At 45.6% G+C, this 25,991-nt stretch overlaps 1 protein-coding gene and 1 pseudogene across 2 annotated transcripts in view; both read right to left on the bottom strand.

Annotated features, from left to right (window-relative positions):
• Positions 1 to 2,477, bottom strand: part of yjefn3 (YjeF N-terminal domain containing 3) — a 76,152-nt gene extending 73,675 nt beyond the window's left edge. Inside the window, exon 1 of the mRNA XM_083647872.1 lies at positions 2,387 to 2,477. Within this exon, the coding sequence (XP_083503998.1) occupies positions 2,387 to 2,445 (59 nt within the window). The 5' untranslated portion in view covers positions 2,446 to 2,477. The remainder of the gene's footprint in view (positions 1 to 2,386) is intronic.
• Positions 2,478 to 12,799: 10,322 nt separating this feature from the next.
• Positions 12,800 to 14,449, bottom strand: LOC310786053 (NXPE family member 3 pseudogene; annotated as a pseudogene). Its single transcript has one exon. The product of its transcript is annotated as an NXPE family member 3 pseudogene (transcript).
• Between the last annotated feature and the right edge of the window lie 11,542 nt (positions 14,450 to 25,991).

Genomic DNA, 25,991 nt, shown 5'->3' with positions numbered 1-25,991 from the left:
CATTTTAAGCACATCGTTCGATTTGGCGCCGTGCACTGAAGGAACTAAACTACTCATCAACGCTGCTTCCTGTGAGTGACAAGACGTCCCTTCCCATTTGGATTAATAAAGACAGGAAGAGAAATTCCCTGTGTCCTCCAGACTAAAGCTGTAATCTTACCATTGTCTGACAGCTCACACTATATCATTTAACATTCCTCTCTCTCTCTCTCTCTCTCTCTCTCTCTCTCTCTCTCTCTCTCTCTCTCTCTCTCTCTCTCTCAATTCAATTCAAAGGGCTTTATTGGCATGATAAGGTGCATCTTACATTGCCAAAGCATACATTGGCAGTTACAAAGAATCAAAAACAGAAAACAAGACATTTTGTTACCCAGTAACATAAATCACAAAATCTGAAGATATTCAAAGAGGAAGACAAAAGAAAATTAAATGGAATGTGATAGTATAGAATATAATATATATATATAATAATCTCTCTCTCTCTCTCTCTCTGTCCCCCCTCTGTCTGAGCCGTGTGGTGCTCCTCAGGCAGCCAGGAGCAGGTACACTACACTCACCCTGGCACACGTAACAAACTGATTCAACATCTGATCTGAAGATAGTCAGATGAGGCGAGGGCTGTAATCAGCAGCCTGGGTCCTGATAATGCCAAATTAAACATGGGCCTTGCTGATTCAATAAGCCAGCCTATATTAATATTTGTAATTCAATTTTCAGCTTCACTGGGGAAAAGGAGCAGCGGGAGACTTCGTAAACTGACAAAGAATGGTAGGAATTCCTGGGCCTGGGGGGCCTGGGGGTAGACAAAGGCATTTCTATGACCATCATCATCATCATCATCATACCACCATCATCAACATTGCCAATTGGGTAGATCTGTCTTCTCTCTTTCATCCACAAACCTGCTCAGGTTAAACAGACAGATGTGACTAAGCTGCTCAGGTTAAACAGACAGATGTGACTAAGCTGCTCAGGTTAAACAGACAGATGTGACTAAGCTGCTCAGGTTAAACAGACAGGTGTGACTAACCTGCTCAGGTTAAACAGACAGATGTGACTAAGCTGCTCAGGTTAAACAGACAGATGTGACTAAGCTGCTCAGGTTAAACAGACAGGTGTGACTAAGCTGCTCAGGTTAAACAGACAGGTGTGACTAACCTGCTCAGGTTAAACAGACAGATGTGACTAAGCTGCTCAGGTTAAACAGACAGGTGTGACTAAGCTGCTCAGGTTAAACAGACAGATGTGACTAACCTGCTCAGGTTAAACAGACAGGTGTGACTAAGCTGCTCAGGTTAAACAGACAGGTGTGACTAACCTGCTCAGGTTAAACAGACAGGTGTGACTAAGCTGCTCAGGTTAAACAGACAGGTGTGACTAAGCTGCTCAGGTTAAACAGACAGGTGTGACTAACCTGCTCAGGTTAAAGAGACAGGTGTGACTAACCTGCTCAGGTTAAACAGACAGGTGTGACTAAGCTGCTCAGGTTAAACAGACAGATGTGACTAAGCTGCTCAGGTTAAACAGACAGGTGTGACTAAGCTGCTCAGGTTAAACAGACAGATGTGACTAAGCTGCTCAGGTTAAACAGACAGGTGTGACTAAGCTGCTCAGGTTAAACAGACAGATGTGACTAACCTGCTCAGGTTAAACAGACAGGTGTGACTAAGCTGCTCAGGTTAAACAGACAGGTGTGACTAACCTGCTCAGGTTAAAGAGACAGGTGTGACTAAGCTGCTCAGGTTAAACAGACAGGTGTGACTAAGCTGCTCAGGTTAAACAGACAGGTGTGACTAAGCTGCTCAGGTTAAACAGACAGGTGTGACTAACCTGCTCAGGTTAAACAGACAGGTGTGACTAAGCTGCTCAGGTTAAACAGACAGGTGTGACTAAGCTGCTCAGGTTAAACAGACAGATGTGACTAAGCTGCTCAGGTTAAACAGACAGGTGTGACTAAGCTGCTCAGGTTAAACAGACAGGTGTGGTGATGGAATAGAGGAGGCAGAGGTCACTCACTGAGTTACACTCCACAGGTTATGATGCACAGAAAGTACAACTTATGTATGTGCAGTACGCTGCCTGAAGAGTCTGCTCATTGTCACTGTGGGTCTCACACGGGCGCACAACCTCCAGCGAGAAGAGCGCTGCGTGCCCCTCTGTCTCTCCCTGCCGCCACCTCTCTCTCTCTCTCTCTCTCTCCGAGATTAATTGATTTGTGTGGAGTCTTGTGAACTAGTATGATTTTATATCCACAGAACGGAACAGAAATAGAATAGAATAGAATAGAACTGAGAGCATGAGAGAGAGAGACAGAGAGAGAGAGAGAGATGCAACAGGAAGCCATCACAAGTAGTGTAGATGCGAGGTCCTGCTCTCAGGTGCCTACCTGAGGTAACGCAGTGGTTCAGTGGTCTCAGAGTGGGCTTGAGCTGAGCTGTGGTTCATCTTGTCCGTCTCTTTTCACCCAGCAGGAGTCTGCAAACAGGAGAAGGATGAGCAGCAGCGCTCCACAGAAAACACTCCCGGTGCCTCTCTCTGACTCTGACTCAAACACTGTCTATTATCTCTCTGCTCAGGAACAGACTGGCAATCTAAATGGGCTTTTGTCCTCTTTCTTCCTCTCTCTCTGGCTCTTGATTGGTTCAGAACACTGGAAGGTAATTACTGGCTGTAATTGCTGGCTCTGTAAGTCTGTATCTCTTCTTCTCCCCTCCTCTCTCGCTCCGTCTCTGTCTGTCTGTCTCTTTCTCACCGTGGTCCCAGCTCATTCTCTGATAAAACCAGCTGGCTCTGTGTATCAGCTGCGCGAGCTCGCCGGGGCAGCCAGCCAATTAAGAATCGAGGAGGCATGGGGCTAGCCTGCCGATTGGCTCAGGCTGCCGTGATCACCGCCGCTCATCAGTCAGGGTGCACCCACCCCCCCCCCCCCCCCCCCCCCCCTTCCTCCCCCACCTCCCTTCAAACACACACACACACACACACACACACACACACACACACACGCAAGCACACGTACTCCCTCCCCCCTTGGTGGCTAAAGGATCTCTTGATGGGGAATCTAGAGCAAAGCACCAGAGTGAGGAAACACTTGACTGCTCGCTGGATCACAAACACGACAGCGACACCTTTCATCTGATGGAGGAAAGGTCAATGTGAAGCACATGAGCAAGCTGACATGACGACCCTCTGGAACACCTGAGCCTGTGTAGTGATCTGCAGTGCTGCTGTGCAACACAAAGAATGAAAGATGAGCGATATTAATGGGATTTGATGAATAGACTTTGATGCATGAAGACTGATGAGATGGATTTGGGGCAGCTGAGAAAAACTGTACTACTGTATCATGAATACACACTAACTTACAAATACATGCAGAAACACACACACACACACACACACACACACGCACACACACACACACACACACAGCACACGCACACACACACACACACACACACACACACACAAATATAACATCACAGAGAGAACCGGTGGCTGCCAAGTGCTAAGGAATTAAAGGGACAGCTCACCCTAAAATCCAAAATAGATATTTTTCCTCTCACCTGTAGTGCTATTTATCCATCTATATCGTTTTGGGATAGTTGCCTGAGTTTTGGAGATATTGGCTGCAGAGATGTCTGCCTTCTCTTCAATACAATGGAACTGGATGGCACTCGGCTTGTAGTGCTCGAAGCACCAAAAAAATACATTTGAAAAACTCAGCAGCATTGTCTCTTTCCAGAAATCATGACCTGGTTACTCAAGATAATGCACAGACTTTGTTGTGATCAGTTTCATGTAGAAACTATTTTCTTTTGCAGTCTCATGTAGGAACTAGCTAGCAGCTAGTGGGTGTAGTTCGGTCAAAAGAAAAAAAGTTCCTCCATGAAACTGCTCATAACAAGGTCTGTGGATTATCTGGAGTAACGGGGTCATGATTTCTGAAAAGAAACAATGCTGTTGAGTTTATCAAATGTATTTCTTTGGCACTTTGAGCACCACAAGCCGACTGCCATCCAGTTCCATTGTATTGGAGAGAAGGCAGAAACTCTGCGGCCGATATCTCCAAAATTCAGGCAAATAACACAAAACGATATAGATTATAGATGGATAAATAGCACTACAGGCGAGAGGGAATATATGTTTTGGGGATTTTAGGGTGAGCTGTCCCTTTAAGGTCATAAGTGGGTCATGGCAAAACACAATAGCCCCTGTCTGTCTCTGTCTGTCTGTCTGTCTGTCTGTCTGTCTCCCTCTCTCTGCCTGTCTGTCTCTCTCTCTCTGCCTGTCTCTCTCTCTGTCTGTCTGTCTGTCTGTCTCTCTCTGCCTGTCTGTCTGTCTGTCTCTCTCTCTCTCTCTCTCTCTGTCTGTCTGTCTGTCTGTCTCTCTCTCTGTCTGTCTCTAGGTGGGTTTCCATCATTATATATATGAAGAGTTCATTTGCAAAAACAGGTAAACGCCATTCTTAAAATGAACAAACAACATCTGTTTGATACTCCCTGGAGTGCACATAGAAAACATTATTGAGGTGATTTATGTGGAAATTATCAGATGAATATGTTATCTGATTGATAATAAACATTTCCCAAAAATAAATTAATTACAGTATCAATACATCAATATATGAAATAAAATGATAAAAAATCCAAACGGAGATACCTGTTTTTGCAAATGAACTCTTCATATATATATATATATATATATATATATATATATATATTAGGCTGCACAATTAATCGTATTTTCATCATCATCGCAATATGAACATGCGCAATAAACACATCGCAAAGACTGCCTGAAATGCAATGAATAACAAAAGTGGTTTTATTTACATGCGTCATGCATTCCCACTCAGCATCTGATCATTTTGTGTTGTGTTGTAAATCCAGCATACACCTTTCCCTTGCAACAGTGCGCGCCGCACTGGGGTCTATGTTAGCATTATTAAAGCAGAAAGACATAGGAACTGTAGCTAATATGCATACTTTAATATTTGTTTATTTATCGCAAGTCGTATCATCATCGATATATTGAACAATGTTATCGCACATCGCAGATTTTCCTCATATCGACGTGCAGGCCTAATATACTCTCTCTCTCTCTCTCTCTCTCTCTCTCTCTCTATATATATATATATATATATATATATATATATATTAGGGGTGGGGGAAAAAATCGATTCACCTAAGTATCGCGATTTTTAATGTCACGATTTTTTGGATCGATCTTTTATTCCAGAATCGATAATCGCAAATTTAAAAAAAAAAAAAAAAAAATTTGGGTGCTTGCAGTCAGGCCACTCACTGAACAGCAGGCCAGGCGCCGCCTACTGGTTTACTAGTGGTTTTATTACTTTATTAGTTAGTCTGAAGTAATAATTACACTTCAGGGTTAAAGTGGGTGCATCTCATTGTAAAATTGGACTTCAAACGGCCCAAATCTGGCTTCAAACGGCCCAAATTTCACGCGCGTTGGCCCATATCGGCCTGGCCTGCTTGGTATCTAATGCCCGGCCTGAATTATGATCCCAGTCCGCCCCTGTTTTTAACTATATCGCCCAGCCCTACTCATGATATATAATATACAGTCTCTAGTGTATGATTCAACTTTTCCCATGTTCTAATCTAGTGTAAAAAAGCAAACAAACTGAAAAAAGAAAAGAAAAAAATAAACAAAAATCGCAATAAATCGTAATATCGAATCGCAATAATCGTAGAATCGCAATACTTAAGAATCGCAATATAAATCGAATCGGCACCCAAGAATCGTGATAGTATCGAATCGGGAGATAAGTGAATCGCCACAGCCCTAATATATATACCGGTATATATATATAGCATTTGTGATTTTAATATTGTTGTTAGTCTGTCTCTGCCTCCACTAGCCACACAAAAGGACACACACCCCTCACCCCTCACCGCTGCCCACAGCCCCTCCTCTCACTAGCCACTATAGCATTGAGCTGGGTTGTTGCTTCAGTCAGCAAACAATGCTAAAGTAAGGCTGGCAGTGGCTTTACATGGTGAAACTTTCACGCAACTTTAGTTGGTTGAAACTGAGGTGAAACTAAGTTGGAAATGATTTAATAATAAATAATAATACATTTATTTTATAAGGCGCCTTTCACGGCACTCAAGGTCGCCGTACAACAAGTAAAAACAGTTACAAAAATACAATCAAAACAGTTAAATTACATGACAGAAAAAGCACAGAGCTTGCAGCAGAGCAACCAACGGGAAATGTGTCTCAGACATACGCCTGCCTAAACAGGTGTGTTTTGAGGTTTGTTTTGAATGAGTTGATGGCGTCGATGTTCCTGATGTCGGGGGGAAGGGAGTTCCAGAGGCGAGGGGCAGAGCAGCTGAATGCTCTTGCCCCCATGGTGGACAGACGGGCAGGAGGGACAGTGAGGTTGATGGAGGAGGCAGACCTGAGGGACCGGGTGGGAATGTTGAGGTGGAGGAGGTCGGACAGGTATGGGGGGGCGAGGTTGTGGATGGTTCAAATGATTTGCATGGTCTAAAGCCCTCTGCAACGCACTTGAAACTTGTCTGAAACTCAGTTGTAACAGTTGGAAAACTCTCAACTTTGTGAAACTAGTTTCATGCAACAGCCAATCAAAACGCTGATAAGTAGGCACTGATGGCTCTCTTCCTATTCTCCAGGACAGCCATAATGAACTAAAGTAGCCAGCCAGTGGCAGAAGAAAACCTGATACAACACATCTGAATTGATATTATGTCCACCTAGAAAACGATACAAAATAAGATACAAGGATGCAAGTTACAATGAATGACACTCCCCACTTGATACAGTAATCTATTGTAGCAAGAGAGAGAAAAGGAAAAACAATAATATGACAGATGAAACATTACCAATCTAGTCTCGACACCAGACCCATGAGAGTTCTTACGCTGATACACTACGTTACTGCATGCTGCAGAGCTCTCTCTGGGTCTGGGACACTTTCCCTCAGAGGGCTGGTTATGGGAGGGAACCGTTCACTTGGCCAGTCATATGCCAGTGATGGCTTCAGTCCTCTCCAATCAGTAATGACTTTGTGATCAGACAACACGGGAGGCGCAGCCCATTTGCTCTCTCATCGGTGCCACGACCTGTCACTCCTTCAATTTCAACCCGCCTTCACAACCCGTTCTCACTCCGAGCGCGTAGCATATTGACGCTTTGTCCCGTCACTTGTGCGTCGCTTGTTACTAACATGGTACCCTTGAGCGACACATGAAACGACTTGGGCTTTCCGACTAAACTCAATGCAAACCCATGGAAGTAATCTTTGACACTTATGGCAACTGCTCCCTCATTAGCCTAACTGCTCTCCCATTAGCCTAAACCTAACCTCTCCCACCCCCCATGCCTAAACCTAACCTCCCCCAGACCCTAACCCTAACCCTAACCTCTCCCACCCCCATGCCTAAACCTAACCTCCCCCAGACCCTAAACCTAACCTCTCCCACCCCCCACGCCTAAACCTAACCTCCCCCCAGACGCTAATGGGCGAGCAGTTGACTAATGGGCGAGCAGTTAGGATGATGGGGGAGCAGTTGCCATAAGCGTCAAAGATGACTTCTATGGGTTTGCATTGAGTTTAGTCGGAAAGCCCAAGTCGTTTCATGGGTCGCTCAAGGGTACCATGTTAGTAACAAGTGGCGCATAAGGGATGGGACAAAGCGTCAATATGCTACGTGGTCGGAGTGAGAACGTGTTGGCCTTCAAAACCAGCAGTGGCTGTTAACTGGCACAGACTGCGTTGTGGAGCGCAGCGATTCAATGTAATAATATTTGAGTCTGGGGAGAGACTATTACCAATCTAGCTAGCTGTTTTAGTGAAACAACCGTTGCATGAGACTTGATTCTTTTTTAATTGCTTTGGGTAAATGTCAAGTTGCATAAAAATAATGTTTCATACAACCAGCAACTAGTTACCTGAAAGTTTCACCGTGTAAAGCCAGCAACTGCCAACATCCTCAGACAACTGCCTGCTGGTGTTTGTCCGTGTTTGTTGGAGAATGTTTGATTGGTGTGCCTTGGGCTTCACGTCAAACTTGGGTATTGTATTGAAGTTTCTAGTATCGTGACAACCCTAATTTAGGCAAATACTGTTAGTTTTATGAAGAAATATGCATAGCCTAGCCTATTGCCTCTGCTATGGCTGGGGACTTTATTTACTTCAATAACATCTTCTACATCTGAACATCTTCATTATTAAGTTGATGTATAACTGCATAGTACCTTAATTACTCAAAATAAGTTGACTAAAAATGGCAACCATATTTTCAGTTTCGGCACCCAAAAGCTGATGCCATGGTTGCCAGCCTGGCAACTACTTTTAAAGCCCTGTCGAATTAACCTGTTGGGTGTGGGATGCTGATACATAGTCACATAGAGTTGCAGTGGGCTTGGAGGACTGTTGGTGAACTCTGCCACCCAGTGGACTTAAATTGTCATTTCAGCTAAAACCTAGTGCCTACCTTTCAAAAAAATGGTAGAAAGGATTGAAGGCTTCTGAATGGGACCTAATAAACTAACAATATCTGTTGACTGAAAAATATGATTTGGTTAATGTGATAGCAGGCCACACTGTAAGACTTACAGGGACAATTCTACCTTACATGGATGCTTTCCTAATGTGTATTTCCCACATAGGCTAAGAACGCAAAGTCAAATAAGTAAGTCATATTACTCTGAACTCCTTAAACCAAAGACAATTGTCATTGTGTTTATATAGTTTACTGCACAGTATCTTTAGCGTTGTGCTGATATTTTACTATATACAATTATGTCATTATTATGTCAGGGGCGAGGGAGTTCCAGAACCTTGTACCAGGCCCAGCATGCAAGAGGTGGCTCAACACTGCTGGCTGTAAAAGGCCTGTGATCATAAAGCTGTGACACTCAATCAAACTGAAGGTGCAATCAAAACATCCTACTGTTTGTGAAATGCTTGGTAGGCTACATGACATGAATGGAGGTACCAGAGACCGGTTATTAGATTGTTTGTGAGAGTTGGTGTATTCAAGGCCAGATTAGTACCCTCGGGGGCAGGGGCGTCGCTAGCCCTGGGCTTCCGGGTCTAGAGCCCCGGATGTTTTTTTCCCAGCCCCGGAGGTTATGAACAGCCTCTCAAGTCAGTGCTTGCAGCGAAACCCCCCTCTTTCCCCCGTCGAGTTGGTTTTTCCCATGATGACGCATCATGGAAGAAACCAACTCAGTCAGAGTGTACGAACCCCCCCAGTAACTCCTGTGAAGGTATTTTATTAAGGTACACGCTTCCTGTAAACCTAAATTCTGATGGTGCCGTTTTTGTATCATATGGTACTTTTATTTTGAAACTTAGAGCGGACGTAGTGATGTTATATCTACGCTACTTGACGCATGGGCCGCGGAGCCCGGGCTTGAGCCCGACCTACTTTTGGGGAGTTGGACCATCGTTGTGCAGAGAGACTTGCATGTGGCAGCTGCCCTGGAGCGCCTGATTCTGTCTGCAGCTGAAGGGGAAAAGGTCGGTTTCCCGTCTGCTATTCTGTGGCTCTACGAGAAGGATTTTAATGTTGACTCTCTCGGCACACAGCTTGATATGTTGCCAGACACAATCAAGCTTTTCGAGGAGGGCGAGGAGGAAGGAGGCAAACCCCTAACCGTGTCATCTGTTGTGTCAGCAATGAACAATAAACCTGTGGCACAAACACTCCTGCCAGATGTACACAAACTGTTAAAGTTGTTTTATACAATCCCCGTGTCGTCTGCCAGCGCCGAGAGGTCTTTCTCGTCCCTCCGTCGTTTAAAGACCTATTGATTGATATATATTATGTGATCAACGACCTATATGCGATCAACAATGACACAAAAAATACTTAATAGCCTGATGTGCGGCCATACACACAAGGACTATTTGGACAAAGTGGATGTTTCGGTGATTGCAAGGGAGTTCGTCCAGAGCAACGACAAGAGGACGCAGTTCTTCGGCAGAATGTAAAGAGATAGAGAGAGAAAGATATGGGCATCATTTCATCTTCCGCTCAATAACAAGCACAATATTGTTCTTTATTATTGTCTATTTGCTACACAGCATTTCAATAGATGTCTGCAAGATCCGATTCCTCACTCAATTTGGTTGCACCTTTGGTGCTCAGCCATTGCTGTGATGATTTTGCTCTGCATCTTTTCCATGTTTTTTTTCTGTCGATGACGTTTCATTTTCTTTTGTTAATATTTCCTTTGTCTGTTCTTCCATGGTGGCTATCGCTGCTCATGCCAACTAGGTTACTCAGTTCTAGGCTACGCAATTCTTCTTCTCCAAAGAAACGGCTGTGAAACAGCTGGGAACAAAACACATCACTATCTAGGTGTGCAAGAGGAGTTAGCATCTCAGAGCTACTTGACACCGACTGTTTAGAGGTGTGTTGTATCTTGTGAAGAACAGTCTGTCTACAACATCCTATACTTTGGAACACTTTAATGAACCATTTGGTGTGGCATACCCTCCCTCACCTGTGAGGGTGCGAGGCCCTAATTGTTCCTGGGAGCTGATTCGACAAGCAAGGCTCCAGCGATGAAAAGGCATGATCGCAGTAATTATTGATGACAGCAATAAATATAAATGATCGGGTATTATGTTAAAACTAGGTGTAGGCCAGTATTGTCTAGTTGTGATTTAGTGTTCAGGGGGATGGGGGCTGTTCTGAGCTGCCGTGGGTCCTGACCACCTGACCGACCACACACGGGGTCCGGACCATGGTCGGTGCGTCTGTACACTGATCATAAGACGAGGAGGAACACTGATGGACCACGTATGTGACAGACCACATGACCGACCACACACTGAAGTGGTCGTGACCATGGTCAGTGCGTCTGTACGCTGTCGCTGACTGCGATGCAAGGTTTCTACAAAGCTGTCATGGCATTATTTTCCAACTGAGCTGAGCGGCCTGGCAGAATGAGTTTGTCTTCGTGGCTGAGCTGACTGAGGAAATGTGTTAAATCAATTTAAAAAACTCTATTCAAAATTATTTATCTCCCATGCATATCTAAAAATTAATGTGTCTAAGTTCTAGCTCTTTCCTCCTGTCGTTCGTTCAGGGTGCCCTAGATTAACTTACATGGTATTTTGTTGGCTTTGTTGTGGCACAGGGGAATTCTTGCATCCATGTAATCACACAGACTTATTCCTGTTAATTCTTTTATTCTCTTCACTGGAATTTTCCCATGTCTCCTTTATGTGCATCATTTTCCCATGGTGCAGCCGAGGGCAACACAAGCACTGATCATAAGACGAGGAGGAACACTGAGTCAAAGAGGTGTGCCTGGCAGCATAACCCGTCTCCTGGCATACTGGTATGCCAACCAGAATATGCAGGTCAGATGGGACAATAGAGTATCCACCCCCTTTGGTGTTGGTAATGGGGTGAGGCAGGGGGGGTTACTCTCCCCAGCTCTATTCAATCTATACATGGATGATTTATCTGACCAGCTAAATCACTGTAGGACTGGTTGTATGATTGGTAATACCTTAGTCAACCACCTTATGTATGCGGACGATTTGGCCATCGTCTCGCCTAGCAGTGCTGGGTTTCAACAACTATTGAATATCTGCTCCATCTATGGTGTCAAATTGGATGTAAAGTACAATGCCAAAAAAAGTGTGGTTATGATCTGTAGAACTAAAGGGGACAGGGATCTCACTTTTCCTGCTTTTTATTTGTCTGATAATGTTTTGTCTGTCTGTGTTAAAACTAAATATCTGGGTCATTTTATGACAGACCAAATGTCTGATGATGACGACATGTACAGACAGCGCCGTATGTTATATGCCCAGGCTAACATGTTGGTTAGGAAATTCCACTTTTGTTCTGAGGAGGTAAAGATAAGTCTCTTTAGGGCCTACTGTACCCCTTTGTACACTGCCCCCCTGTGGGTTAAGTATAAAAAAGCTAGCCTCCACAAACTCCAGGTTGCATACAATGACTGTATGAGGATTTTGCTGAGAAAACCCAGGTGGACTAGTGCAAGTGAACTGTTCTGCCATGCAGGTGTCAGCACTTTTCAGGCACTTTTAAGAACCTTGATGTACAAATTTATTGGGCGTCTAAATGTCTCTCAGAACTTGAATATCATGCTACTAACCAACCCTGGTATTAGTTCTGTCAGATACCAATCACATATGTGGAAGTTTTGGTATAAGTGCCTTTTATAGATATACTGTGTATTTGTGTGTTCTCTGAATTGTTGTCTGTTGTTATATCTGGACCCTGTGTCTGCAAATAAAGTTGATGATGATGATGACTGACGGACCACGTATGTGACAGACCACATGACCGACCACACACTGAAGTGGTCGTGACCATGGTCAGTGCGTCTGTACGCTGACTGCGATGCATTAAGAGGAGAAGGAACACTGACGGACCACATAGCCTACGTGACTGACCACCTGACCGACCACACACTAAATGGTCCGGACCATGGTCAGAGCGTCTGTACGCTGACTGACGATGTGAGGAGAATGAACACTGACGGACCACACTGACCACCTGACCGACCACACACTAAGTGGTCCGGACCATGGTCAGAGCGTCTGTACACTGACTGATGCATTTTGACGAGAAGGAACACTGACGGACCACGTGACAGACCACACTGACCAGCTGACGGACCACACACTAAGTGGTCCGGACCATACACACACACGCACGCACGCACGCACGCACGCACACACACACACGCACACACACACACACACACACACACACACACACACACACAAACTCACTACCTCCTCCTAAACTCAACTGACCCCCCCCCCCCGTGGACAGATGTAGGACAAGATAACGTCTATCATGTTCTTGATGATGGGGGGCTGTGGGTGCAGGTTATGGGGCAGGTGGTGGGCGAGCACCATGTCCCAGGCATCCACCAGGTGGACATTCAGACATTTGAACACGGCCCGGAGCACCTTGTCATGCTGTAGTGCATACCAGTCACTGGTGAACAGCGCACTGATAAGCGAATAGTCCCTTGGATTTGCGGTCCGAATGACCACCAGCGTGTCGGGAGCCCTGTGCAGCAGCCGTTGCACTGCCCTGCGGATGCCCTGCAGCCGTCTGAGGTACACCTGGATGGGGAGAGAGCTGAAGTGGGCCCAGATGCTGATGACCACAACAGAGTGGCTGCCTCCAACCAGGCTGTCCAGCTCGTTGGCGATGTAGCGCACCTCACTGATCTGGATGTTATTCCATTGGAGTGGAAGGCCGTGTACGCGCCACTTCACCGTGATGTTGCGCGCGCTGTCGATGGCCATGAGTGGTCCGAAGTCCTTCAAGGTGTGCAGGTCAACCTGTTTCAGGTCTGGCAGCACAGAGTCGAGGTGTTCAAACCACTGTCTGATGGTGGAGTCTCCATACATGTGGACCACCTTGTCTCTCAAACACTCGCTGATGACAGCAGCGTTGTTGAACTGGTGAACTGTGATGTCACCTAGGGCTCGCCACATGCCCTGGTAATAATATCCAGAAGGTTCAGGCTTCAAAACACTGCTCTGCATCTCTGGATGAGCTTCCTCCTTTGGCAACACAGTGACAGTGTCAGACCCTGAAGCACGAATGAAGACTTTCATGTTGACTTTACTTTGGAACAGTTTCTCCTCGTTGGCCATAAGATATTGAGTCATTTTGTCGGTTCTTCCTTTGTAGTGGCTGATCCTGTCGTCGCAGTTCAGGTTCTTGGGCTTGTAGCAGAACCACGGCTCCCCAGTGTGCAGGTCGGTGTAGTTGCACAGCGGCTCCTGGGTCGAAGGCAGGTAGACATTACAAACCGTGGTTTCAGAGACAGATCCTGAGCGGAAGATGCTCTGAAAGAAATTCCGGTAAGGGTGGTCCCTGGTCAGCCTGCGCAGCACTGTGACGGCCTCACTGGGGTGTTCCAGCATCACCTCGACCTGCGCTCGTCCCTCCCACAGTAACGGGAACACGGCGGTGTAGGAGCCATCCAGGTGGTCCACCACTCGCCCGGCCACGCCCGCGTCGACAACCCGGTCGTGCAGACGGGTGACTAGGAAGTCTCCACCGAAACTCTTGGGATGCCCCTGGACGTCCCGCATCAGGATCCGAGCCTCCAGGTGATCGCCCACACGCCACTGCACCCCCAACCCACTTGCTGGCAGGAGGGTGAAGGTGCTGTGGGTGGCATCGCTGACTCGCTTCAGGGAAACGGGTGCAGCCAAGAGTGGCGCGTCAGGCCAAGCAATGGACTCCAGCAGGAGGCGCTCCTCCAGAACATCCTCAGGCATATGGCACTGGTAGCAGGAGCCTGCAGTAGTCCAGGACGTGGAAACTATGTTGATTTGATTATGAAACGTTAGGCAACCAGTCCTAAGCAGGATAGTGATCAGCAGGCTGGACAGCACCAGTAGGATGAAGAAGGCGACATTGGTCTTCATGATCACCGACAAGCTGGAGGTTGAAGCAGGCCAACAAACTATATTCAGGGTCAGAATCAACAGGGTAAAGTCAGTGTAATCTTATAGGCTTATATATTATAAGTCTCTCCTAGGGGTGTCATGATATTTCGTCGCACGATATATCGCGATATCGAAACGTCACGATATCGATATCGTCAGAAAAAAATTATATCGTAAATATATTGCTCCTGAATAATAATAGAACAAATTTAGCAGAATCAAGATGCATGAGTGAGGGGGTAGACTACTACTGGCATGGCAAAACAGGTCAAGGGGTACATAAGATTACATAAGTTTAGGGACCATTGAGCATGAGTTATTTATGAAATAGATTGTATACTTTATTTTTCTTTCACCATGCAACAAACATTTAGTTTGTGACAGTGTGACACATTCTATTGCAAGAGAAGCATTAACGAAGTACAACTATTTTATAAGCATTTTATGACATCACTGATGATGTCACAACTTGTGACTAAAAGACACTGCAAATTGTGATTAACACCGCCCGCCCTTTTAACATCTTTTTTTTAGCCCTGCTTTTTCCCGTTTTTGATTGATTGGTCACAAAAAGTGACAATGATTTGATTAATTCATGCTTGCAGTGAAGCCAGGGCCCCACTGAAAAACTGCAGAACTTTACAATTCACATGATAAGCATTCATGATAAGCAGTGCTCTTCTCTTTCTACTTGAGGCACCCAGAGCGCTCCGTCCAAAAACACTCGTCTTTGCAGAAAGGTAGACAGCTCAAAAACATTCCGTGTGGACACGGCCCTACTCTTGCTTGCCAGACTATCTCTGTACCAGCGCAGGAGAGTCTGGCTCCTCTTACTCTCACTCTGGTATAGCGCTTTGCAATCATCCGCTGAAAGAAAGCAGGCTGGCTTTACTGCACAATCTAAATCTGGATGGATTGTAATAAAAGCGGAGCTAAAATCCACAAACAGAAGCCTTGCATATGTTTTATCATCTTCAAGGTGTTTCAATAACCGGTGGGTCAGTGTAGAAATCGCGTCACTAGTTCCACGATTCCTTGCATAAGCAAATTGATAGGGATCTAGTGATTGCTCTGTTTCTTTCCGGAGCTCCTCGGTTAAAATTCTCTCCAGGGATTTAACCACATTGGAGGTTAATGCAACTGGCCTATAATCATTATTCTCTAATGGACAGGACTTTTTGGGAACTGGCACTATAATTGATCTCTTCCAGATATCTGGCACCGTATGGGTGTCGATTGACATCTGGAAGAGACGATGGCATGCTGGAGTTAGTTCCTCCGCACATGTTTTTAGGAGGAATGCACCACAATTACATGGTAAAGCATTCATTACATTATAGCATTCTTTTGAGAGCATTTGAGAGCGGACACGTAAGGAGCAGAAATTTCAGGCCCTGCCCTCTGGCTCCAGGTATAGATTAGGTAAAGACTAACATGTATAAGCACTCCTTTACCCCCACAGCCATTTCCATCCTGAACTCAGGTCGGGGGAGGAGATAGCTCTTCCTAAGTTAGTTGCTGTTGCTGTGGCTGTTTTTAGGATGCATTATATGCCCTTTACTTCTTGTCAGGTCGCCATTGTAAATAAGAATTTATTCTTAATAACTTGCCTGGTTAAATAAAGGTTAAATAAATAAAAATAAATAAACTTCTGGTCCCAAATGGTCATTTTTAGCACTGTCCTTTCATTTTTTTATTAATTTTTTTATTCTTTTATGCTTTTATACTTTTTATCGTTTCTGATCCTTTATCTTCTATTTTGGTCTTAAATCCTATTGTTTTTATCGCTGTAGCAGATGCTACCGAGTTCAGCGTATATTGTGATTTTGCACATACAGGTTGGTCAGTGAAGACTTCTTGTTGTTTGGCCTTCTAGCCCTCTGTACTCAGGTCACCACCCTTGTATTGTATTGTATACGTCAATTGCACTTTTTGTATGTATGGCTTATGCTGCAAAACCAATTGCCCTTCGGGGACATAATAAAGTCAACTTGAACTTGAACTTGAAATGGATTTCCTTTCGCTCTGACTGAAATGGTCTGCGCCATTGGGGGAGCTTATACCCGCAGCGGTGCAGCCTGCTTCCAGTGAGTCAGACTAACACGGCCCCCCTATGGCTACAATCAATCAATCAATCAATCAATCAATCAATCTATTCTGTCCTGGCTGATACATCTATCGTTAGACAGATAGCGAGCATAAGACTATCGGCACTCCAAGTTGAGTGTGATTTACTGAAATCTCGTTTGTAAAACTGCAACACCAATATGAGTGTGTATACATGCACACAATAAACGGATAACTGAGAATAATCAGGTAACTGGCAATAATCTGATTTCTGCGTTTACATGCACTTAGTAAATAGAGGGAACTCACCTCAAAGTGTATGAGTGGTCATTGACGGCAATGAATAAAATCAAATAACAAACTCAGCAAGACCGACGGCTTCTCAGTTACAGTGGGTGACAATATTGTCACAAGGAAAGATAAAATTACATACCTGGGTTCCATCCTAGAGGCAAATCTTTCCTGTGACAAAATGGCATCCAATGTAATCAAAAAAGTCAACCAATGAACTAGATTCTTGTACCGGATCTCTTCTCTGGTAAACAAGAATACCCTGAAGACTCTGGCAGGAGCACTCATTCAAGGGTACTACGACTATGCTTGCACCTCATGGTACCAAAGCACATCAAAGGCGCTAAAAACAAGATTACAAACATCACAAAACAAACTGGTCAGACTACTACTTGACCTTACTCCTAGAACCCACCTCACCCCTGCCCACTTTGACTACCTAGGATGGCTTAGAGTAGACGACAGAGTAGAGCAACTTGCAATGGGCCTGGTCTACAAGATACACTACACCACACAGGTACCCATGTACATGTCGAATTACTTCCCAAAGGTCAGTGAGTACCACGCCCACAACACCAGAGGGAGTTCCACAAACCATGTGCAACCCAGATTCGGCAATCGGCACAAACAAGGGACTAAACACATTTTGCAATTATGCCACAACAATGTGGAACGCCCTACCCACAGCCGTAAAAAGATGTGCATCCCTACCCACATTCAAAACCGCTCTTAAAGAGCACCTACGGGAGGCTGCAATTCGAAACTGGCCACCGTAAATGTCCAAACCTAAACCCCCCCCCCCCTCTCCTAATAGACAGTCTCCTCCCCACCTTATGTATTATATTTTCTCCCCACCGTATGTATATTTTTTCTCCCACCCACCCACCCCCTCCTAATGTACAGTCTCCTCCCCATCATATGTATATATTCTCTGTTAGGATCTATGGGTAACAGTACTGTATGGAGCAGCTCGGATCCAATGATGCCTTTTATTTAAGGTGCAAAATGGTCAGACAACGTTTCGACGTACATACGTCTTCATCAGGTCTAGACCTGATGAAGACGTATGTACGTCGAAACGTTGTCTGACCATTTTGCACCTTAAATAAAAGGCATCATTGGATCCGAGCTGCTCCAGACTTATTCTTTTAAGTATTATTGCGTCCCTCCTGTGATGCACCGGACCTGCCAGTTCCTACAGCTGAAGCGCAGTTGGATCCTTCACTTTTAACAGTACTGTATATTTGCATATCGTATATGTCACAAATGTAACAGTACTATATACCTGTATGTCATGTAGGTCATGCTGTATGTCATGTATGTATTGTATTAGGGCCCTATGCCATAAATGTCATGATGTCATGTATGTTGTGTATGTCATAAATGTCACTATGAATTGAAAATGGGGGACCCTGATGTAAACAAGACAAACGTCTTTCTCTGGTCTGCATCCCCTTGACAATTGTGTGTATTGAGCCGTACTGTATTGTACCCAATCTGCAATCTGTTAAATAAAGTTTTCATTCATTCATTCATTCACCTGATGACTCAGCAGTAACCTAGGTGTGTTTATGGGTTTCCTCATAAACTGATAACGGCTTAAAGTTAGCAAAACTCTCTCCCATTGTAATTGAAATGGCATGTGTGCTATGGATCATATTTGAGTATTGTCAGGATGCAGGTGGTAGTTTAGGCCTTGGTTGTGCATAATTTGTTTTCCTTAATGTGTTTGTGTCTTTCAATCTTACCTCCAGATGTCCTGCAGCTGTTGATCTGTAAAGAACAGGTGCCCCCTGAGCAGCAGGACCAGGAGCCCCCACACATTAAAGAGGAGGAGGAACTCTGGACCAGTCAGGAGGGAGACCCATCGCAGACCCACTCCTGGACCCCCTACAGTTTGCCTACAGAGCCAACAGGTCTGTAGACGATGCAATAAACATGGCCCTCCACCACATCCTCACACACCTGGACAATGCAGGAACCTATGCCAGGATCCTGCCAGATTTCAGCTCGGCGTTTGACACGATCCTCCCAGCCCTGCTACAGGAGAAACTCTCCCAGCTGGGCGTGCCCGACCCCATCTGCAGATGGACCACAGACTTCCTGACTGACAGGAAGCAGCACGTGAGGCTGGGTAAGCACATCACTGACTTTGGGTCCATCAGCCCCGGCGCTGCCCAGGGCGGTGTCCTCTCTCCAGCAGGGGTTGTAGCCATTTCAGTGGTCTGTACAGACCATTGGTCTGTACCACTAGGGGGCGCTAAAGCGAATGGTCCGGACCAGTTGGTGTGGTCCGTCACTGTACCACGGACCACTGGTGTGTGGTCGGTCAGGTGGTCAGTGTAGTCTGTCACGTGGTCCGTCAGTGTTCCTTCTCATTTTAATGCATGGTCAGTCAGCACAGACGCTCTGACCATGGTCCGGACCACTTAGTGTGTGGTCGGTCACCTGGTCAGTGTGGTCTGTCACGTAGGCTATGTGGTCTGTCAGTGTTCCTTCTTGTCACAATGCATCAGTCAGCGTACAGACGCTCTGACCATGGTCCAGACCACTTAGTGTGTGGTCGATCAGGTGGTCAGTGTGGTCTGTCACGTGGTCCGTCAGTGTTCCTTCTCGTCAAAATGCATCAGTCAGCGTACAGACGCTCTGACCATGGTCCGGTCGATTTAGTGGGTGGTCGGTCAGCTGGTCAGTGTGGTCTGTCACGTAGGCTACGTGGTCCGTCCGTGTTCCTTGTCATCTTAAGGCATCGTCAGTCAGTGTACAACATCGTCAGTCAGTGTACAGTGGTCGTGACCATGGTCACGACCACTTGCCTTGATGTGTGGTCGGTCATGTGTGCCTGTGGTCTGTCACATAGCCTACGTGGTCCGTGTTCCTTCTCGTCTTAATGCATGTCAATGACCATCATTGTTGGGCAGTTACTAAAGAGCACTGCAGGAAGATAAGCTATAGAGGGAACACTGACCACACAAGGCGGAGGACCACGTAACGTACGTGACAGACCACACTGACCTGACCACCTGACCGACCACACACGGCGTCCGGACCATGGTCGGTGCGTCTGTACAATGATCATAAGACGAGGAGGAACACTGACGGACCACGTATGTGACAGACCACATGACCGACCACACACTGAAGTGGTCGTGACCATGGTCAGTGCGTCTGTACGCTGACTGCGATGCGAGGTTTCTACAAAGCTGTCATGGCATTATTTTCCAACTGAGCTGAGCGGCCTGGCAGAATGAGTTTGTCATGGCTGAGCTGACTGAGGAAATGTGTTAAATCAATTTAAAAAACTCTATTCAAAATTATTTATCTCCCATGCATATCTAAAAAATAATGTGTCTAAGTTCTAGCTCTTTCCTCCTGTCGTTCGTTCAGGGTGCCCTAGATTAACTTACATGGTATTTTGTTGGCTTTGTTGTGGCACAGGGGAATTCTTGCATCCATGTAATCACACAGACTTATTCCTGTTAATTCTTTTATTCTCTTCACTGGAATTTTCCCATGTCTCCTTTATGTGCATCATTTTCCCATGGTGCAGCCGAGGGCAACACAAGCACTGATCATAAGACGAGGAGGAACACTGAGTCAAAGAGGTGTGCCTGGCAGCATAACCCGTCTCCTGGCATACTGGTATGCCAACCAGAATATGCAGGTCAGATGGGACAATAGAGTATCCACCCCCTTTGGTGTTGGTAATGGGGTGAGGCAGGGGGGGTTACTCTCCCCAGCTCTATTCAATCTATACATGGATGATTTATCTGACCAGCTAAATCACTGTAGGACTGGTTGTATGATTGGTAATACCTTAGTCAACCACCTTATGTATGCGGACGATTTGGCCATCGTCTCCCCTAGCAGTGCTGGGTTTCAACAACTATTGAATATCTGCTCCATCTATGGTGTCAAATTCGATGTAAAGTACAATGCCAAAAAAAGTGTGGTTATGATCTGTAGAACTAAAGGGGACAGGGATCTCACTTTTCCTGCTTTTTATTTGTCTGATAATGTTTTATCTGTCTGTGTTAAAACTAAATATCTGGGTCATTTTATGACAGACCAAATGTCTGATGATGACGACATGTACAGACAGCGCCGTATGTTATATGCCCAGGCTAACATGTTGGTTAGGAAATTCCACTTTTGTTCTGAGGAGGTAAAGATAAGTCTCTTTAGGGCCTACTGTACCCCTTTGTACACTGCCCCCCTGTGGGTTAAGCATGCGCGTAGCCACGGGTGCGCTAGGGTGTGCAAATGCCACCCAGACAGGCCACTGGCGCACCCAAAAAAATGGGGTAAAAAAAGTGTTTTGTTTTGTCTGCAAAACACATGTCAACGCTGTCATGCACTGTGTCCAACTGTCCGCTGCCCTATGTGCCCCGGAGCATCATGGGAAACTAGTTAAGCTGTCGTCCACGTAAAGTAAACAAATGCACGCACAGCAGCAGCAGCAGCAGCAGCAGCGCCAAATCAAGAAGACATGAAACAAAGCTCGCTTTTAAGCTTTTTCGGCAAAGGCAAGAAACGACGAGGAAGAAGATGACTCGTCGTCACCCTCCCCCTCAACAAGTGCGGATTGTAGTGCACCCGACCCGTTCCCGCACCTGTATTGGTGGTGTACAGTGGAGAACAGACAGATGATGATGAAGAAGATGATGCAGCCGAAACAATGACGTTAACAGCGGGGAACGCAGCCAACAACACACCGGAGGTTTGGGGCCAGAGGACACTGACGCTACAGATCTCTCTGCAGTAGACGAACATGCCAACCACATTTGCGTTCTTTCCCGACTAGAACACTCATTGGAAAAAGTAGGTGAGACTTTTTTGAGATACTAAACAAAGTGGTTTTACATGTTGCCAAAAAATACAATTTAATTGACTGCTTCTACCTGCTAATAATGAGTGCGAAAAGGAGCAAACAACACACAAATATTCCTCTAAATCTGGTTTGAAAAGACCCAAAAAAAAATTTGGCGGCGGCCACCAAATGGTCCGCCCCCTGGCACACCCTGGCTTTCTGTGGCACACCCAATGAGCCGAGTCTGGCTACGCTACTGGGGTTAAGTATAAAAAAGCTAGCCTCCACAAACTCCAGGTTGCATGACTGTATGAGGATTTTGCTGAGAAAACCCAGGTGGACTAGTGCAAGTGAACTGTTCTGCCATGCAGGTGTCAGCACTTTTCAGGCACTTTTAAGAACCTTGATGTACAAATTTATTGGGCGTCTAAATGTCTCTCAGAACTCGAATATCATGCTACTAACCAACCCTGGTATTAGTTCTGTCAGATATCAATCACATATGTGGAAGTTTTGGTATAAGTGCCTTTTATAGATATACTGTGTATTTGTGTGTTCTCTGAATTGTTGTCTGTTTGTTATATCTGGACCCTGTGTCTGCAAATAAAGTTGATGATGATGATGACTGACGGACCACGTATGTGACAGACCACATGCCCGACCACACACTGAAGTGGTCGTGACCATGGTCAGTGCGTCTGTACGCTGACTGCGATGCATTAAGAGGAGAAGGAACACTGACGGACCACATAGCCTACGTGACTGACCACCTGACCGACCACACACTAAATGGTCCGGACCATGGTCAGAGCGTCTGTACGCTGACTGACGATGCGAGGAGAATGAACACTGACGGACCACACTGACCACCTGACCGACCACACACTAAGTGGTCCGGACCATGGTCAGAGCGTCTGTACACTGACTGATGCATTTTGACGAGAAGGAACACTGACGGACCACGTGACAGACCACACTGACCAGCTGACCGACCACACACTAAGTGGTCCGGACCATGGTCAGAGCGTCTGTACGCTGACTGACGATGCGAGGAGAATGAACACTGATGGACCACACTGACCACCTGACCGACCACACACTAAGTGGTCCGGACCATGGTCAGAGCGTCTGTACACTGACTGATGCATTTTGACGAGAAGGAACACTGACGGACCACGTGACAGACCACACTGACCAGCTGACCGACCACACACTAAGTGGTCCGGACCATGGTCAGAGCGTCTGTACGCTGACTGATGCATTAAGAGGAGAAGGAACACTGACGGACCACGTGACAGACCACACTGACCACCTGACCGACCACACACTAAGTGGTCCGGACCATGGTCAAAGCGTCTGTGCTGACTGACCATGCATTAACTCATTCACCGCCAATGACGTCTTTGACGTGTTATCAGAAATAGCCCTCCCCGCCAATGACGTGTTTGACGTGTTTTTGTTTTTATTACTGCAGGGCGTAGTTTAAACACTTCCCCAGCCTGTCACATGGTATCAGGTCCCTAGCATCTAAGACAACACGTGAACAAACACATACCGCAGCTGTTGTTTTGAAATTGAGCAAGAGGAAAAGCAGAAAACTGGTAACGCTTCCTTGTGCAGACAGGAGAAACGCCATTGAAACGCGCCTCGGCGCGCTGCACGAGCTGGAGTCGCCTTCCTCTGTGCCAGCCGGGAGAAAGTAATCAAGAGATGTGTTTGATCATCGGAGGAATGAGGAAATGATCGATCAGTTTGCGAGGGCGGTGAGGACGTGTTGAATAGCCGAGGGGAAAACGGGAACGATCAGATAGCAGCAGGGAGGATATGACAGGGAGACATGGACGAGGACGGGTGCAAAATAAACACACAACAGCAAGGCACAAGGCAGAAGCGGCATTCACAGCAGCCCGCTGTCCTTTCTCAAGAGCTATTCAGTTCATGAAATCGCTGGGCTGCGTGCCCTCCAGTGTTGCTCCTGGCCAATCCCAGCGCCACAGGGCGTGGTTATTGCTTATCCTATGTGGGGTTAGAAATCTAAAAGGGGGATCGGGGATCGTGTGTGTGTGTGTGTGTGTGTGTGTGTGTGTGTGTGTGTGTGTGTGTGTGTGTGTGTCTGTCTGTCTGTCTGTCTGTCTGTCTGTCTGTCGGTGTGTCTGTCTGTCTGTCTGTCTGTCTGCACACTCACACCGAGTAAACTGTATTGTTGAATGTAAAAAAAAAGCACTTCATGTGTATATATATATATATATATATATTTTTTTTTTGTCATTTGTGTCCTAACGAATAATATTTACATGTCTGATGTCAATACAGTTCAAAATAAAAGAATTGAGAGTGAGTTCTTCCTGAGATTGTGCCCTTTTACAAAAATTGCCTTTTCTCCTGTTTATTTTCTCAGGGAGAACTTTTGGGGGAAAACAGGGTGTATATAAATGGCTATAAGTAGAGTACAGAACATGCTAAAAGCTCACTTTTTTTTTCCTGGTGAACCCAGAGACGTACATCTTCATTTTGAGGTATTGCAAATCACTCTGGTGCTAATAGATAATTTACTGTGGGTCTTGAAAGATGACCAACAATTATGAAAATCTTTGGCCTGTGCTAAATATTGGCAGTCCTAAACTGGCGGTGAATGAGTTAAAATGAGAAGGAACACTGACGGACCACGTGACAGACCACACTGACCTAGCCTAGGTAAACCCAGCCACCACGTGACCTGCTCTCTCAGTTCCCAGTCACTATCACACATAGTGACTGAGAACAGGTCTGAGAGCAGGTCACGTGGGGGATGGGTTTACCCAGGCTAACACTGACCACCTGACCGACCACACACCAGTGGTCCGTGGTACAGTGACGGACCACACCAACTGGTCTGGACCATTCGCTTTAGCGCCCCCTAGTGGTACAGACCAATGGTCTGTACAGACCACTGAAATGGCTACAACCCCCTCTGTGTTCACTGAAAACCACGGGAGGAGACATCACATCACCAGGCAGGATACTGATACATAATGTGACTGACAAGGAATGGGTTAACTGTAGGCCTACAACAATGTAATCCTATGGTCCCAGGTTTGCAAAAGCCAACATAAACTCAACCCGACTTCAACAAAGCAGCAGCATCACACACACCAGTGATGCCCATATAGTACCGCATTGGCAAGTGGGCCTCGTGGTGATGCAATACACATATTATGCAAACAGTATATAACTCATTCACAAAATATAAAGCAAAACACAAACAACAGATAAGTGCTGCTCAATGCACACGCACAGTCAGCATAATCAAAAAGTTCTTACCTTTAATGTTAGCAGTTCTTATTTCTTGACTTTTTGTTAGAAAAATCTGTGAGCAGGTCCTCATACTCCATCTTCTAGCGTTAGCTAACCTTAATGCTGCTAGCTGAGGCTGTGCAATGCTGCTGCCTACCAAGAAAGATGTTTCTTCCAGGTTCTCTTCTGCGCGGGTACAGCGCGAAACCAATTGTGAAGTCTGGCAAGCGAGACTACTTCTTAAATTTGTTTAGCATTTTTGCAAAAAAGCTAACGTTAATTTAGTCTAGTCAGTGGGACTTTTATTATTATTATCGTTGTGGCCGCTTCTTTCCTTTCTTTTCTCCTGCCTCGCGCACGCTCGCGCACACTTGACCTGACCTCCTCATCCTGACGACCTGATGATGCTCCGTTCAAGTGTTGTCTGAATAATCGGAAAAAGGAATGTCCCAATTGTGAAAATCAATCAGACAGTGCATTGCCGTTTGCTCACCAGTCACCACTTGCACAGACCAATAACAATAAATCATGAGAATCTTCTTGGAAAGCATTTTTATTTCATTCTGATTAGCCCGGTTAAAACCATCCGTGAACTCGGGGGTTGGGTGTATTTATCTTTGGATTGTATGCATCAACTTAAATGGCAACCAGTAGAATGAAAATCACCTGATTAACTAACTTTGTGATCTTGACTTATGAGTTAAACAAGGTACCATTTTGGATGTGTGTCAAGCGGCAAGTATCCACCAAATCATGTAAATTGTCCAACAGTCCCTGTGAACATGTCATGACCATGTTTATTCTCTGTAGCACTAGTGAAATATGAAGATGGGTATTTCAATATTTCACCCTATTTTTCCAACAGAAATGGACTTGCTAAAGTTTTTCTGTATTTTGTAGAATTAACTGATTCATCAGATAAACATCAGATAAACAAAGTGATTTAATTGGGTATGAAGTATAGATTCTCACTAGTTTTGTCTTCACAGTAGAAAGGGCTGAACCTCATGATCAGTTATAGTGTGCACTGCACACTATAACTGATCATGAGGTTCAGCCTCACACCTGCACACTGTGCAG

Source organism: Poromitra crassiceps, assembly GCF_964638095.1.
Source record: "Poromitra crassiceps genome assembly, chromosome: 12".
NCBI lineage: Eukaryota > Metazoa > Chordata > Actinopteri > Beryciformes > Melamphaidae > Poromitra > Poromitra crassiceps.
The sequence above is the reverse complement of the archived record's forward strand: the minus strand, read 5'-3'. Positions and strand labels throughout refer to the sequence as shown.